This window comes from Phyllobates terribilis, unplaced genomic scaffold, assembly GCF_046119375.1.
Source record: "Phyllobates terribilis strain yellow unplaced genomic scaffold, ASM4611937v1 Scaffold_5__5_contigs__length_657084704, whole genome shotgun sequence".
NCBI lineage: Eukaryota > Metazoa > Chordata > Amphibia > Anura > Dendrobatidae > Phyllobates > Phyllobates terribilis.
In genome coordinates this window covers 228,051,254-228,067,714 of record NW_027362765.1, presented here as the reverse complement: position 1 = coordinate 228,067,714, position 16,461 = coordinate 228,051,254, and the positions used below count along the sequence as shown (strand labels likewise).

The 16,461-nt window shown below is 42.5% G+C and overlaps 1 protein-coding gene across 1 annotated transcript in view; it reads right to left on the bottom strand.

Moving 5' to 3' along the window:
- Positions 1-300: 300 nt before the first annotated feature.
- Positions 301-16,461, bottom strand: part of LOC141272794 (protein-glutamine gamma-glutamyltransferase 5-like) — a 103,499-nt gene continuing 87,338 nt past the window's right edge. The window contains exons 11-13 of the mRNA XM_073683862.1: positions 3,506-3,666; positions 1,616-1,752; positions 301-507 (exon numbers count right to left, since the gene is read on the bottom strand). Coding sequence (XP_073539963.1) covers positions 357-507; positions 1,616-1,752; positions 3,506-3,666 — 449 coding nt within the window. The 3' untranslated portion in view covers positions 301-356. The remainder of the gene's footprint in view (positions 508-1,615; positions 1,753-3,505; positions 3,667-16,461) is intronic.

Here is a 16,461-nt window from a genome sequence, read left to right as displayed (position 1 = left end):
TTAATAGACCACTTCCATTAAAAAAGGAAGTGGTCCACTGAAGATGCCGGATTTGCATTAAAGTGGACTTCCTAAAGTATAACATTTTGGGACTAGACGTAGATACTGTGGAAAAAAAGTAATACATACTAATTGTGCTTAAAACATTATTTATTCCTGTTTCATGGCAAATAAAGATGAATTCTAATAATGTAATTCACATTCATTTGCATACAAAAATCGTCTATAAATATAAGGAAGAAAAATACATGTATAGCTAGATTTAAATAGTGAATGTGCACTTCCATCGCTGAGATAGAAGTCTTGCCAAGCTTTCTTGGGAAGCAGATGTAATGCATGTCTTGGAAAATTTCTGGTCATATCCATGGGACCTCGATAATTGTACTTCCCTTAATGTATTTTATTTTACTGCAGGAAAAGTTCACCTCCAGCTGTAGCTTCCCTTTCTTAAATGGCACACAGAAGATCCTGACAAAGCCACCTCGACCAGGAAATATCTGATCCATTCTGAATGGGAGAGAGAAAAGAAACAAAGAAAAAGTACAAGTGATGAATATATAACATAGTATCTTCATGTAATGAGTAATTTAGAAAAATCTTCAATAACCCAATATCAACCAATACAAAGTAATCAAGGGAACCGTTTAGGAAAATAATGCTGCCTGAACTATGGGCGGCAAGACACGAGAACAGGCTTCTTCTTTATAATCAGCTTTAGTATACTCTGTGTCACTGCGGCATATTAGAGATAATAAACACTAAACAAAATTGAAATTGCAACACAGGGAAAGAAAAGTTGTGGAATGATGGAAATCACAGGATTGATAGATATGTTAATGATACGCAAATTATGAAAAAATGGAAAAAAAACAATATTCTAAACATCTCAATTTTATTCAGTATTCAGTATGAGTACCATGCACAGAAATACACTTACATGCTTTGGCATGCAATCAGTCAGGTTATTAATGGTGGGAATGCACTAGGGCATGCAAATCATCAATATTCCTCTGCTGGAAACTCCCTTTGCAATTGCTGACCAATGATTTTTCATATGTGATTAATGGGTGTTAAGTCCGGAGACATTACAGGTCATGGTAGCACATTTCGGCCGTGCAGGCTGCTCACAGTAACTTGAGCAATATGATCCAACACTTTGGAGAAATGGCCATACCACTGGTTCCACAATCAACTCAATGTAACGCTGAGCTATTATTGTATGATGATTGGAGAAGTCCACTACTGCACATTATTCCACCTTACACCATAATCCCGAAAGTAGGACTAGTGTGACGTTTCCTTGTGAAGACCTCTTCATTGACCTCATGCCACAGCTCACAAAAGCTATTGTGCTGTTAAAGTGCGGAGGAAGATTGCTATGGAGGCTGAAATGCAGGTCTACCCCACCTTTGTCTTCACTGCAATGATAGCAGGAGTTTGGTCTGAAGACCACATGAGCAACACCATGAAAAGGCCTTCATGGGGGAACGCCACACCAATCCTACTTCCGAAATTAAAAACACATACAATTGAACATTATTGGCAGTTATTAGTAAAGCTTTGCTCACACAGGTTCACACAATGGAAAACAATGAAATAAGAAAGCAACACTTACTGTACTCTGACAGGACCAGCTGGGAACAGACCTGTGCCTTCTGCAGTCATTACACAGTTACTTAGGATCTCATTAAAAGGGTTGGAGAAGGATAAAATGACATTAAGTGGTTTATTGAGCTGTGGTGTACCATAAACCTAAAGTGATGAGAACATAAAATGGAAAAATAAATTATCTTTTTGCTTTTTTGTTTTTAACTTGCTTTAACTACTCCAACACAATATAAGTGGTAAAGCTTTTGTGTATGACCATACATTGCTATGTATTTTTCATATTTACAGACTCTGATTCCAGAGTGATCAATCAAATAAAGGGCAAAATGTGATTTAATGTGATCATGACATATGAACCACAACCATCATATACTTACAAAAAGGGTTTATCAAAAATGTATTCATATGGTCATCACATTCTTAGTCTCTGCCCACTTCTGTGTACAGCTGGGTTTATTTTTTCATTTTTTAGGCCACCTACCTGTTGGAATGAGCATTGCAACTTTTCTACAAATTTAGTTTTTTAAAGTCTTTAGATTTGAGAGTCCTCAGTGGTTGATACCTTTTAATGGCTAACTGAAAAGATGGTAAGTTTTTTAAAAAGTCAAAGCTGAGAAGTCTGGCCTACAACTCATTTATATATAACTAACTATGCCAACTTTCACACCCATTTTGAAAAACGGAGATAGAAGCTTGAAATAGTTAAAGACACAATTACATTTTTTTACAAAGTGACATTGATAATGCCAGAAAATTGGGGAAAAAGCCTTGATGAATTCCCCATTAATATATGCACAAACAATTTTACTACACAGGCCACTGCTAAAATAATATTAGGTTGTACACAGACCAAGCAGCTTAAAGTTGAATTACACATAACCATATTTTAAAATTTAAAGAAATACATTTTTATGCCCTAAATGTATTTTTAAATTATATACATTGAGGAAAGTTCATTAATATTATCTAAAATAAAATGTCTTTGTTGGCCATAGCAATCAATCCCACTGCATCTTTCATGTTACCAGATCTGTTGGAAAAACAAAATGTAAGCTTTGATTGGTTGCTAGGTGCAACAAAGACAGTTTTGATAAATGAGGCACACATGTTCGATTTCTTTAGACTGGTGCTTCATATGCCAGTTTTAATGATGGGCAAGCAAGAGTAAGATGCGCCTAATTCATTAAGAGGTGCACCAGCACTTAATGAATTAGGCGCATCTTATCACTTGTGTGCAACTCTGTGATGCACTTTGCCAGAAATGTTACTCCAGTCAGAGATTGGAGTACATTTGTGGCGTAAATTATGCCACTGAGGTGGTGTAATTTTTGAAGAATTTGTCATGTGGGCTTCGCCAAGCCCCATCTCACCCATGCTGTGCCCACTTTGGCAGATCTGTCCAGGACTGCTGTAAAAACACGAAAAGCCGCAAAATTTTATCGGAACTTTAAAACATTTTTGCAATTTTGCTTTTTTTGCATTTTTAATTTTTGCTAACATTTTTGCTTAACTCAAAAATCTGGAGAAAGTACTTGGGTGAATCTAAACCATAATGATTTTGTTTCTTTTCTTATTAAATGTGTATCATCATCATAGTCTCACAGTTCCATAGTTAATATGGTTGAAAAAAGACGAATGTCCATCAAGTTTAACCAAGGGATGAGAAAGGACAAAAGGAAGGGCACATGCACAACCACAATGTATGATCCAGTCTGCCCTAAAAGATCTTTCCCTCCTGATCCCAATTGTTGATTCCCTGGACCAAACATTCAGAAAAGAACTTTACACATTTACATAAGTATTTGTTATTTTTATCATTATGTTATTATCTTGTAAAAAAATTCATGAGCTCAAACTGTAGCATTCACTATTCATACTCTTTAAAGGCAATACTTACATCTATATCTATTGAAGGAACCTCAAATACGATGTTTTTAGTTGCCAATTTTAGTTTCTTGCTCTTCAGATCTGTGGCGAGGGCAGTGACTCTGATGTTATTACCAGAACGTACAAATCTCTGATAATGAAAGGGATGAAGCTGAAAACTTGTCTCCAGATCTAGAATACAAAACAGTTATACAGTTAAAGAACTGTAGATATTACATGCACCCATCTCTTTAAACAAGCCTACCATCTCAAATACCCAGTAAACTAACTTTCCCCTGTTCCCTCCTAAATACTATTCAGAACTGCCCCCTACTGTTCATCTGTTTCTACACCCTCCAAGCACACGATAACTGCACTCGGTAATTGAGCATTGCACTTGAACATACAGGCTGATGACCCGATCATACAGCTTTATATGACAATCCCGACTTATTATAATTGCCTGACCTGAAATAACAAGCACTTTCCACCTATTGTGTCCCCCCATTTCCTTGTAAATTGTAAGCTTGCGAGCAGGGACCTCACTCCTGATGTAACTGTTAAACTGTCTCACCTTGTATTGAATTTATTGTTTGTACATGTCCCCGCTTAATTGTAAAGTGCTGCGGAATATGTTGGCGCTATATAAATAAAAATTATTATTATTATTATTATTGTCACCAGAGGTACAGATATAGGCAGGTATAAGTCATATGTGGTGCCTAGAGAAATTAAAGACCTCTGTATCAAGTATGAAGACACCGGAATTATAAATGGCTAATAGTGTTGAGCAATACCTTCCGATATCAGGAAATATCGGATCGGATTGGTTCGGGCCGATACTCAAAAAGTATCGGATATCGCCGATTCCGATACCGGAAACCAATGCAAGTCAATGGGACACAAATATTGGAATGAAAATAAACCCTTTCTTTCCTTGTAGGTTAATTCTACATGAAGGAAAACAGCTAACAATAATGTAGAATGTATTGGGGGAGGTGGTTGCCCAAATCGATGTGAACAGTGCTCACAGTGAAACATGTAAAGCCGGCAATTCATCAGCGGCATGCACCGGTACCCGACAATTTAGAACAGAAAGAATAGAGCTTCACACATAGATTAGATAGATAGAAACATGTCAGCCACATATATAAGTAGTACAGGGACAGTGTTGCTTACTGTACTTGTCAATTAGGGTAAAGGATTTATTTAAAAAAATAATAGTGTTTTCATGCACCGTCTCTTTAAAAAAGCCGGCCGGCAATTCAGCAGCGGTACCCGACAATTTAGAACAGAAAGATAGAGCATCACACATAGATTAGATAGATAGAAACATGTCAGTCACATATATATGAAGTACAGTGACAGTGTAGGTTACTGTACTTGTCATTTAGTGTTAAAATAAAGGATTTATTTAAAAAAAAATTGGCGTAGGGTTCCCCGTAATTTTAGTCTCTAGTGGAGATTAAGCAGACGGCTGGGGCAGATGTTTGAAGCCTGGGAAGGGGGTAATACCCATGGAGCTTCCCAGGCTACTAATATCAGCCCCCAGCTGAATACCTAGCCTTTACTAGCTATTAAAATGGGGGACCCCCCAAAAAAATGATGTGGGGTCCCCCCTATTTTAATAGCTAGCAAAGGCTAGGCAGACAGCTGGGGGCTGATATTAATAGCCCAGGAAGGGTGCCATGAATATTGGCCCCCTCCCAGGCTAGAAACACCAGCCGTCAGCCGCCCCAGAAATGGCGCATCCATAGGATGCGCCAATTCTGGCACTTAGCCTCGCTCTTCCACGCTGCCCTGGTGCGGTGGCAGGGGGTAATAGGGTTGGGGTTGATGTCAGCTTATAATGCCAGCTGACATCAAGCCCAGGTTAGTAATGGAGAGGCGTCTATAAGACACCCCCATTACTAACCCCATAGTCAAAGTAAAAAAAAACACAAACACCCAGAATAAAGTCCTTTAATTGAAATAAATACACAATTCTTTATTGTTCTAAATTAAACCATACTTACCATCACGCCCATTCCAGCTGAAGCGAACGATCTCCTGCAATAAAAGAAAAATAATAAACCAACATCATCCTTACCTTTCGATGGTTCCCAGGACAGCTTCAGCTCTGCTACATCGAGGCGTCTATGGGGGTGTCTTATAGACGCCTCTCCATTACTAACCTGGGTTTGATGTTAGCTGGCATTATAAGCTGACATCAACCCCAGCCCATTTCTGGGGCGGCTGACGGCTGGTGTTTCTAGCCTGGGAGGGGGCCAATATTCATGGCACCGTTCCTGGGCTATTAATATCAGCCCCCAGCTGTCTGCCTAGCCTTTGCTAGCTATTAAAATAGGGGGGACCCCACGTCATTTTTTTGGGGGTCCCCCATTTTAATAGCTGGTAAAAGCTAGGTATTCAGCTGGGGGCTGATATTAGTAGCCTGGGAAGCTCCGTGGGTATTACCCCCTTTCCAGGCTTCAAACATCTGCCCCAGCCGTCTGCTTAACCTCCGCTAGAGACTAAAATTACGGGGAACCCCACGCCAATTTTTTTTTAAATAAATCCTTTATTTTAACACTAAATGACAAGTACAGTAATCAACACTATCACTGTACTTATTATATATGTGACTGACATGTTTCTATCTATATAATCAATGTGTGATACTCTATTCTTTCTGTTGTAAATTGTCGGGTACCGCTGCTGAATTGCCGGCAGGCTTTTTTAAAGAGACGGTGCATGAAAACACTATTATTTTTTTAAATAAATCCTTTACACTAAATGACAAGTACAGTAAGCAACACTGTCACTGTACTTCATATATATGTGACTGACATGTTTCTATCTATCTAATCTATGTGTGAAGCTCTATTCTTTCTGTTGTAAATTGTCGGGTACCGGTGTATGCCGCTGCTGAATTGCCGGCCGGCTTTTTAAGGAGACGGTGCATGAAAACACTAATATTTTTTTTAATAAATCCTTTACACTAAATGACAAGTACAGAAAGCTGAGCGCTGCCATCCAGCTTGTCATCCTTCAGAGACACTGCAGAGCGCAGGCATTTTGGGAACTTCCGATTCCGGTATTCGATATTCTAAAAGTATCGGAACTCAGTATCGGAACTCCGATACCGCGAATATCGGCCGATACCCGATATTTCAGTATCGGAAAGCTCAACACTAATGGCTAATATAAATTGGAAAGGATATTGGGAAAGATAAAGGTGTGTGAATAAAATTTAACTTTTATCAATATAATTAAAAAAACTCTTGTTTTATAAAAATTATTTATAAATGAATATTCATACATCAAAAGATGTATATAGGGCTACTGTTGTATAATTTTAAGCAGTTCAAGCCCACAAGTTTCTTATTTTAAATGTGAGGACACAAAGATAAATTGTCCACAGCCGATGTCCCTATAATTGTTGGCTGGGTATTATAAGTTGATATCTCAAGTATCCCAACTCTCTCTGTCAAATAATTTAATTATTATAAGTTCCATATATAAGATACCGTAAGAATGTGCGGGATAATAATTTATTGCGGTTAATACCGCTGATCTTTCAAATCATACACATAAAGATAAGAGTGCTCTATCTCTCCCACAGCATATGTATGTTAACTGTGTGCGAGTGATCTGCTTGCAGTCACTGTTATTTATTACAGAGATTAAGCATGCGGTTAACTGCCAGTTTGTATCATTAGCTAAAGCACGTGGAGATCAAAGCACCCTATCTCCCCCACAGCGTTCTCACTCAAGTCACGTGCAGATGATCTGCACGAGATCAATGCCGCTTTATATATTAAGCCGGCAGACTAAAAGTTTGAGATAACGACGGTACATAGCATGACAGAGAGTGGTATACGGATCTTGGAGTGTGTCACCACATTTTGAATATAAGAATAAATGTCCCTGACTCGCGTTTCGCCGTGATTACCGGCTTTTTCTAAGGGCTAGTTCAGCCATATATCTTTTCCTTTATGTCATCTATAGCAGTGAGATCATACAAGCATAACATTTTATCTCCCTACTAATACTGTTAATTGCTAGGGGGACGGTTGCAAACACTTTATTAAATAGGAACGCAACCGACCCCGGGGTCCGCGATGCAGCCTAGAGGACTGCTGCCGAACACTTTCCGGGTGAAAAGGCAAACGACAACTAAATGATAAACCCTTCCGTGTTAACTTCACACCAGACAGGGTATAGCGGTACGCTCTATCTCCATATACTGCACGGAGGAGAGAGCGACCGGCGACGCACCTAACAATTATCTTAGCCCTTCGTGTTAATGCACACGGAAGGGTAAGACGGTTCACACAATCTCCAAGAACCGCAGGGAGACGTGCAACCGTGGGAACAGCAGTAGCCCTGTCTTTGATACAGGCGCTACGCTATGGGGATTGGCGCTAAAGCGGTTTACACAATCTCCAAGAACCGCAGGGAGACGTGTGACCGGACTATGAGCAGTAGCCCTGTCTTCGGTACAGGCGCTACGCTATAGGAGATGTCGCTTGCGTGCGGGTGATTCCCGCCGGGTATTCGAGCACTCAGCCGGCGTGCTACCAGACTGAGCAAACCCGCTCTCTTTAGCTCACAGGCAGCACGGGGAGTAAGGCGAACCCCCTGGTTAGAGCCAGTCAGCGAGGTGAAGCTACCTGCCTACTTTCTCTACCTGCTTAGCTAAAGCTATGGCTCTTCAAGGAGCCCAGAGTAAGCGTGCACAGACCACAAACAGCTAGCTCAAATGATCTGAGCGCGCCGCCATGTTTGTGGGCGGGCCTTTTAAAGATTAAGCCCTGCCCCACTGTCGCACCATTGGTGACGACACCCGTGACCAATCAGGCAGTGCCAGGTCACCGGGTTAGGTGGGTGCCAAACCACCAATATACCACTAACGGATGCTTAGCTCCCTCCAAGAGGTACCTCCATTCTGAAAAAGCCATTTTAATGGCCAGCAATTCTTTGTCACCAATAGTATAATTCCTCTCTGCTGGAGAGAAGGTCTTGGAGAAGAAAAAACATGGTCTTGTCCTACCCTGTTCATTCTTTTGGGAGAGAACCACTCCTGCTCCGACCGAAGAGGCATCAACCTCCAGGAAGAATGGCTTGTCCACATCCGGGCGATGGAGAATGGGAGCTCTAGCAAAGTAGGATTTAATCTCCCGGAACGCCTCGGATGTCTCCTGAGACCAGTCCTTGGGATTGGCACCCTTTCGGGTTAAAGCGGCTAAGGGAGCCACCAGGGTGGAAAAATGTGGTATGAACTGCCGGTAGTAGTTAATAAAGCCCATGAAGCGTTGTACTGCTTTAAGAGAATGGGGCTCCTGTCAGTTCTGTACCGCCACCAACTTTTGTGGATCCATAGCCATTCCCTTACTGGAAATGATGTAGCCCAGGAACGGTAATGACTCTCATTCAAATTGACACTTCTCCAGCTTACAGTACGAGGAATTTGCTCGCAATCGCTCGAAAACCCTGCGAACATCCTCTCGGTGTGTGGAGAGGTCCGGGGAAAAAATAAGAATATCATCAAGATAGACTACCACGGAAGATAGCTGTAAATCCCGAAAGATATCGTTGACAAAATCTTGAAAAACCGCGGGGGCATTGCATAATCCGAAAGGCATGACGAGATACTCGTAATGGCCATCACGAGTGTTAAAGGCTGTTTTCCACTCGTCGCCCTCACGGATTTGCACCAGATTATATGCCCCTCGCAGATCCAGTTTAGTGAAAATATAAGCCCCTCGCAACCTGTCAAACAGCTCAGAAATAAGGGGCAGAGGATATTTATTCTTAATGGTGATGGCATTTAATCCTCTGTAATCAATGCAGGGACGCAAATCACCCCCTTTTTTCTGAACGAAGAAAAACCCCGCTCCCGCAGGAGAGACCGATTTTCTGATAAACCCCCGAGCCAGATTCTCTTTGATATAATCGGACATGGCCTGGGTCTCGGGTACAGACAGAGGGTAGACCCTACCCCGAGGAGGCTCAGTACCGGGGATCAGGTCAATAGGGCAGTCATACGGTCGGTGGGGAGGTAAAGTCTCAGCAGCCTTTTTAGAAAAGACATCCGCAAAGCTCCGGTATTGCACAGACAGAGCGGACAAGTCGGAAGGAGGCTCAGAGACTGCTCCTCGGGCAGCTGTAACCATACACTGGGGCACACAGTCTCTCCCCCAGGACGAAATTCTCCCTGTGCACCAGTCAATGTGTGGAGAGTGATGGTGTAGCCAAGGAAGGCCCAATAGCACTTCATCTAATCCCCCGGGGATAATAAGGAAGGAGATAACCTCCCGGTGACCCTGAGGAAACGACATGGTGAGAGGAACAGACTGGTGGGTAATTTGTGTATCCATCAGGGACCCATTGACCACCCTGATGTTCATTGGCCTAGGCAGTAAGTCCATAGGAATGGCATGTCTCTGGGCAAATGCTGCAGACAAAAAGTTGCCATCAGCTCCAGAATCCACCCACGCCTTGGCTGTGACCACGGTGGTTCCGAAGGACAACGTCACCTCATAAAGTAATTTGGAGGACGAGACCCCTGAATCTAACACACCCCCTCCAACAGCAGTTAGACACTCTCGTTTCCCGACTGCTTGGAGACGTGGTTAACGGGGTACTCCAGGGAACGTGTGAGTCGGGAACGAGGGGACTTAGACTTAGCCCGGGATATGTCCATAGCCTCATGCTCCGGATTGGAAACCGCGGGTTTGGAGATAGGCCTAGAAAAAGCGGGTGCCAACCGAAACCGAGGTCTGGAAAGCTCCAGCTCTAACTTGCGTTCTGCATGACGCAGATCAATTCTGTTAGCAAGTATAATTAACTCTTCCAGAGAGGTTGGAATCTCTCTGGTAGCTAGAGCATCTTTAATGTGCCCAGCCAGCCCCCTCCAAAACACCGGGATCAGCGACCACTCCAGCCAATCCAGTTCAGCCGCGAAGGTTCTGAACTGAATGGCATAATGGCTGGCGGTGACCGAACTCTGGGTCAACGCAAGCAGCTTAAGAGCCGTATCATGCGTGACCTGAGGCCCCAGAAAGACGCTTTTTAAGGTCCTAAGAAAAAGACCTGCATTCGCCACAACCGGGTCATTCCGCTCCCACAGTGGAGTAGCCCACTCCAGAGCCCTGTGGGAGAGCAACGAGAAAACATAACCCACTTTGGCTCTCTCGGAAGGAAATCGTGCCTCCATCATCTCCAAGTGAATGGAGCATAAATTTATAAAACCCCTGCAAAATTTACTGTCCCCAGAAAATTTCTCCGGGAGAGCAAAGTGGGGTAATGGAGCACTTGCAGCGGTGGCAGCCGAGTTTATCATGCTGGCTGCTAGAGAAGCCGCCTGGGTAGCTACTGCAGTGGTATCAGCAACCGGGACCATTTGTTCCAGAGACCTGAGTCTGGTCTCCAGTTGCTGTATATGACTCTGCACAGCAGCTGGTTGTCGGCCATGTTCGGCAAGACCCTGGCGCTCAGATACTGTTAGGGGGACGGTTGCAAACACTTTATTAAATAGGAACGCAACCGACCCCAGGGTCCGTGATGCAGCCTAGAGGACTGCTGCCGAACACTTTCCGGGTGAAAAGGCAAACAACAACTAAATGATAAACCCTTCCGTGTTAACTTCACACCGGACAGGGTATAGCGGTACGCTCTATCTCCATTTACTGCACGGAGGAGAGAGCGACCGGCGACGCACCTAACAATTATCTTAGCCCTTCGTGTTAACGCACACGGAAGGGTAAGACGGTTCACACAATCTCCAAGAACCACAGGGAGACGTGCGACCGTGGGAACAGCAGTAGCCCTGTCTTTGATACAGGTGCTACGCTATGGGGATTGGCGCTAAAGCGGTTCACACAATCTTCAAGAACCGCAGGGAGACGTGTGACCGGACTATGAGCAGTAGCCCTGTCTTCGGTACAGGCGCTACGCTATAGGAGACGGCGCTAGCGTGCGGGTGATTCCCGCCGGGTATTCGATCACTCAGCCGGCATGCTACCGGACTGAGCAAACCCGCTCTCTTTAGCTCACAGGCGGCTCGGGGTGTAAGGCGAACCCCCTGGTTAGAGCCAGTCAGCGAGGCGAAGCTACCTGCCTACTTTCTCGACCTGCCTAGGTAAAGCTATGGCTCTTCGAGGAGCCCAGAGTAAGCGTGCACACACCACAAACAGCTAGCTCAAATGATCTGAGCGCGCCGCCATGTTTGTGGGCGGGCCTTTTAAAGATTAAGCCCTGCCCCACTGTCGCACCATTGGTGACGACACCCGTGACCAATCAGGCAGTGCCAGGTCACCGGGTCAGGTGGGTGCCAAACCACCAATCATAATCCGCCAGGTCACGGACATGCTCAGTACGATGCATTTTAGACTTGAGCTGCTGTGGCCTAGTCTCTCTCCGCAACCTGTGCTTCATGTTGCTAGGCACAAATACACAAGATACCACTTGTACCTCTCGTGCATTGGCTAGGTGTTGGGACTGACGGCGATGCTGTGCAGCATCAGCCCTGACTGAACCAGAATTGGAGACCACAGAATCCACTGATGATTCAGAAACCATTTCTGATCCAGCAAGCGCCTGGAGCCTAACAGTTAATAATCTATTAACAGTGCAGAAAATATAAGAAGCCATAAGAGGCTCACTAGTGGAGAATAAATTATTATCCCTCACATTCTTACGGTATCTTATATATGGAACTTATAATAATTAAATTATTTGACAGAGAGAGTTGGGATACTTGAGATATCAACTTATAATACCCAGCCAACAATTATAGGGACATCGGCTGTGGACAATTTATTTTTGTGTCCTCACATTTAAAATAAGAAACTTGTGGGCTTGAACTGCTTAAAATTATACAACAGTAGCCCTATATACATCTTTTGATGTATGAATATTCATTTATAAATAATTTTTATAAAACAAGAGATTTTTTAATTATATTAATAAAAGTTAAATTTTATTCACACACCTTTTTCTTTCCCAATACCCTTTCCAATTTATATTAGCTATTTGTATCAGTGGTGACCACTAGTGTGAATTTTGTCCATTATCCTAATCAGTATTCTATGTAATGGAATTATAAATGGTACTTGGCACTGTTATTTGGGGGCCCATTTGCAGCTCGTTTAATCTCTTAACTACATCCGTACATGTATGGCGGAGATGTTTCCTACTTGTCTAGAGATGGCCCAGGAGGTGAGCCCGTTTCATACAGTGTGAGAGCTGGCTGTGTTATATGGTATACATTGCAACAGTGTAACCTCTTAAATGCACCTGGCAGTTGAAACAGCAGCATTTAAAAGTCTTCAACAGTTCTAACAGCAATTGGGTTCCCTCCCTTCACCGGTGTGATACGATTGCAAGCTGCCAATGGTTGCCATGTAAGCTGGGGGTTACTTCAAGAGGACCTTTCACTAAATTTTTTATGCTGAATTAGACACACAATATAATAGTGGTTGCAGAGCAGAATAAAACATTTTTCCTCTCCACTGTGGAGATATTAGCAATCAAAGTATTTGGCCCCTAATGATTTACTTTTTAAGTCCAAGTGGGTGTTATCAGACAGTTTTCACTGGGGCGTGTATTTTTTCTGCCTGTATGATGCTGCCCAATCATAAGCAAGCAGCAACACTCAAAGGAAAAAAGAACACACCCCAAAAAATAGCTTATGTTTCTCAGTGTGGGAGAGTTAATGCTATAGCCCTGATCTCCTGGTCTAACCTACTTCAGAGGGGGATGGGGGCTTGTATTGTGACACAGCTAAACTCATCTGCACCGCTGAGTTTAGCTATGAAAATTAGCTCATCATGGCTCAAGTACTTTGATTGATATTACCTCCAGAACACAGAGAGGTGAAATAAAAAAAAATAAAAAATTTATATTCCACTCTGCAGCCACTATTATATTGCATGTCCAGTGCAGCATGACAAATTTTGTAAAAGGTCCTGTTTAAGTTACCCTTGTGTCTGTTATGTTAGAAGTCCTATAAAGTCTGTGGCTTGGCTTCATAAGAGATCATCAATGTCACAATACATAGCAATACTACAGTATAAAGGCGTAACTAGGAGTTCAGTACAGGGTGAGACAAAACTCATCTGAGAGCACCCCTAGTCTAGGTAATGATGCACAACTTTCATGACGCACTCTACATAGAGGTTATAGGGGAACCTCAGCAGATGACTGCGCTGTTACTGAAAAAAAATCACTATACGAAGACCAACACTGATATTACTGCCATATGGTGACCATATAGTGGTAGATACCAGTCCTGAGGAAATAGAAGAGATTACAGTCTCGTTTTGACACTTCATAGGTTACATTGAAAAAGCTACTTCACGGTTACATAGAGTGTAGTGTGACCTGGAGAGTCTGATGAGCGGTGAATGCACTGAGAAGAGGAGATTAACAGCACTGGATACCGGAGAAGATGGCGGTAGGTGAGTATATTACCACACTGACAGTATACTACATACATTCATACACAGGTTTAGGGGAAGAAAAGTTCATAGATGTGTTTTTTAAGTGCCCAGTTAACATATAATATTGTCCCTTGTGTGCCTCCTAAAGAAAGTAATAATGTTCCTTGAAAGTTCCCTTAGCAATTAAAGGGAAACTGTCATCAGGTTTTTGGTATGTAATCTGAGAGCACCATGGAAGTAGGGACAGGGACCCTGATTACAGTGATGTGTCACTTACTGAGCTGTGTTTGCTTTTTCAATAAAATCAGTGTTTTATCAAAAGGAGATTATCACTAAAGAACAATTGGCCTCTTGCATCCTAGTCAAACTACGCCTCCAGTACTAATTAACAGCTCTGTCATTATACAATGTACAAAGAAAGCTGTGGTGTCGGTGGGGTTATCAAGGGCTCAATAACTGAGCTCTGCCAGAACTACAATAGAGAAAACTGACTGTATCACAACGGCTGCACCCAGTAAACTAAATGATGCATCGCTGGAATCAGGGTTTCTGTCCCTACCTCATGTTGCCGTCAGATTACTTAGCAAAAACCTGCAGTCAGATTCCCTTTAATAATGCCCAAAAGTGTGTCACCAAAAGTAATAATGGCCCAAGTTCCCCACAGACAGTAATAATCCCAAATCCCCTAACATTCTGGAATAATATGCCAAGTTTCTGCACATATAGTAATAAGGCCCTTTGAGCTAATACATATAATGTCCCGAAAAATAGTAAAAATTACCTCTGAGTCCACCCATATATACTAATAATGAACCATGTGTCCCCCTCACATGAACTAATAATGACCCCAGAGTCCCCCCACATATATTAATAATGCCCCCAGAGTTCACCAGCAAAAACGTAATAGTGTGCCAGAAAATTTAACATAAAAAATGCATATATACTCACCAAATCCTGGATCTGCGAGGCCGCTGGCACAGTCAGCATTCCAGCGCGGTTACAGAATAATTGAGCTCCATGTTCTGTAAGCTGCAGGCCTAAAGCAACCTGCAGCATATAGAACAGAGAGTGGTAGGGCAGGGATACCATGGCTCTCTGCTCTTCTGCAGAGTTTATCGCCATGTTTTTCTCAGCATGGCAATAGAGTTAGGAGCAGCAGTCATTCCGGATGGGCTTAACGGTGTGAGTGGGCCCAGGACGACCTCCCCCATAGGTATGCTACTGCAACAATGATGCTCTATCATAATGAATATTTAATATAGACTAGGAGGAAAGTCATTCTTGATAATGATTTTAGCTGAGAGGAGGTTGAAGGTGTGAGAGCGCCCTCTGCTGTTGATTTTTGATCATGTAAAGCTTATTTGTCTTTCAGTATATTTATACCTTACAGTAGATTGTCAAAAATTGCTATTATAAACAAGAAGTAATTAACATTACAAAACAGAGGTAACTTTTCTTTACTCACCATCCCCAGGTCCACATCACCATTATGTCAGCACTGCAAACAGTAGCAGACACCAAGAGCAGCGGCAGAGTCTCAATGCTGGACCTGGGGAGGTGTAGTAAGGATCCTTTTGTTTTTAAAAAACAAACTACAGATGGGAAGTAAGGGGTTTTCTGAAACCTGAAAACCCTTTTAATGATTGTTATGACAGTAGTTTTCCAGCACGGTCTGTTTGGGGGTCAGAGATGCCGTCTCTATTTGAATCGATGTTGGTAAGAATTACATGGTTCTTTAAATATAACCTGACGTATCTTTTTTTAGTAAAGAAAAATAGTTAAAACTTTTTTTCATAACGGGTTGCTCACACCACCGTATACATCGGACGAGTGATATCTGATTTTTTATTGGACAGCACTCGCACCAATGTTGTTCAATGGGGCAGAGCTGATGACCGATTTTTTTCACTGACAGAATCTGTCAGGGAAAAAAAATTGCAGCATGCTGTGATTACACTTTGAAATCGAGAGGCACTCACCCATTCAAGTCAATGGGAGCCTGGAAATACATCAGACTACACTTAGATGACATCCGAGTGCAGTCCGATTTCTGAGGACTCCTACAATGGAGAAGATGGAGAAATTTGGATCTCCATTTTCTACTCACAGTGTGCTCCAATACTATCATCCAAGAGAATCAGATCACACTATGCTGCTACTTGGCTCAAACTTTGATCAGAGTTTGATCGGAGTATCATCAGCATAATCGGCCCAATTCTCCCACATGAAACAATCTATGGTCGTGTGACCATATGGTCTGTATGACATAATGATGGGTGTAAGGAAAGGTGATTGGGAGATAGTGGGAGAAAGGGTAGTCGAAAAGTGTTATGAGTATCACTCTCATTCTCAACACATGGTGGATGTAAGGTGTTTAATCTGTCAGTAGTTAAATGGAATTAAAATGGCATACATCTCCTCTAACAGCCGGGGGCATGATCAAATTACAGGTAATCCAACTTGCCATCAGAAAGATGCAACAGACTCCATTATAGGGATATGCTAGCTGTCTGGAAAGTGTTATACAAGCAACATAATCTCCCATATTTTTTTTTCTTTT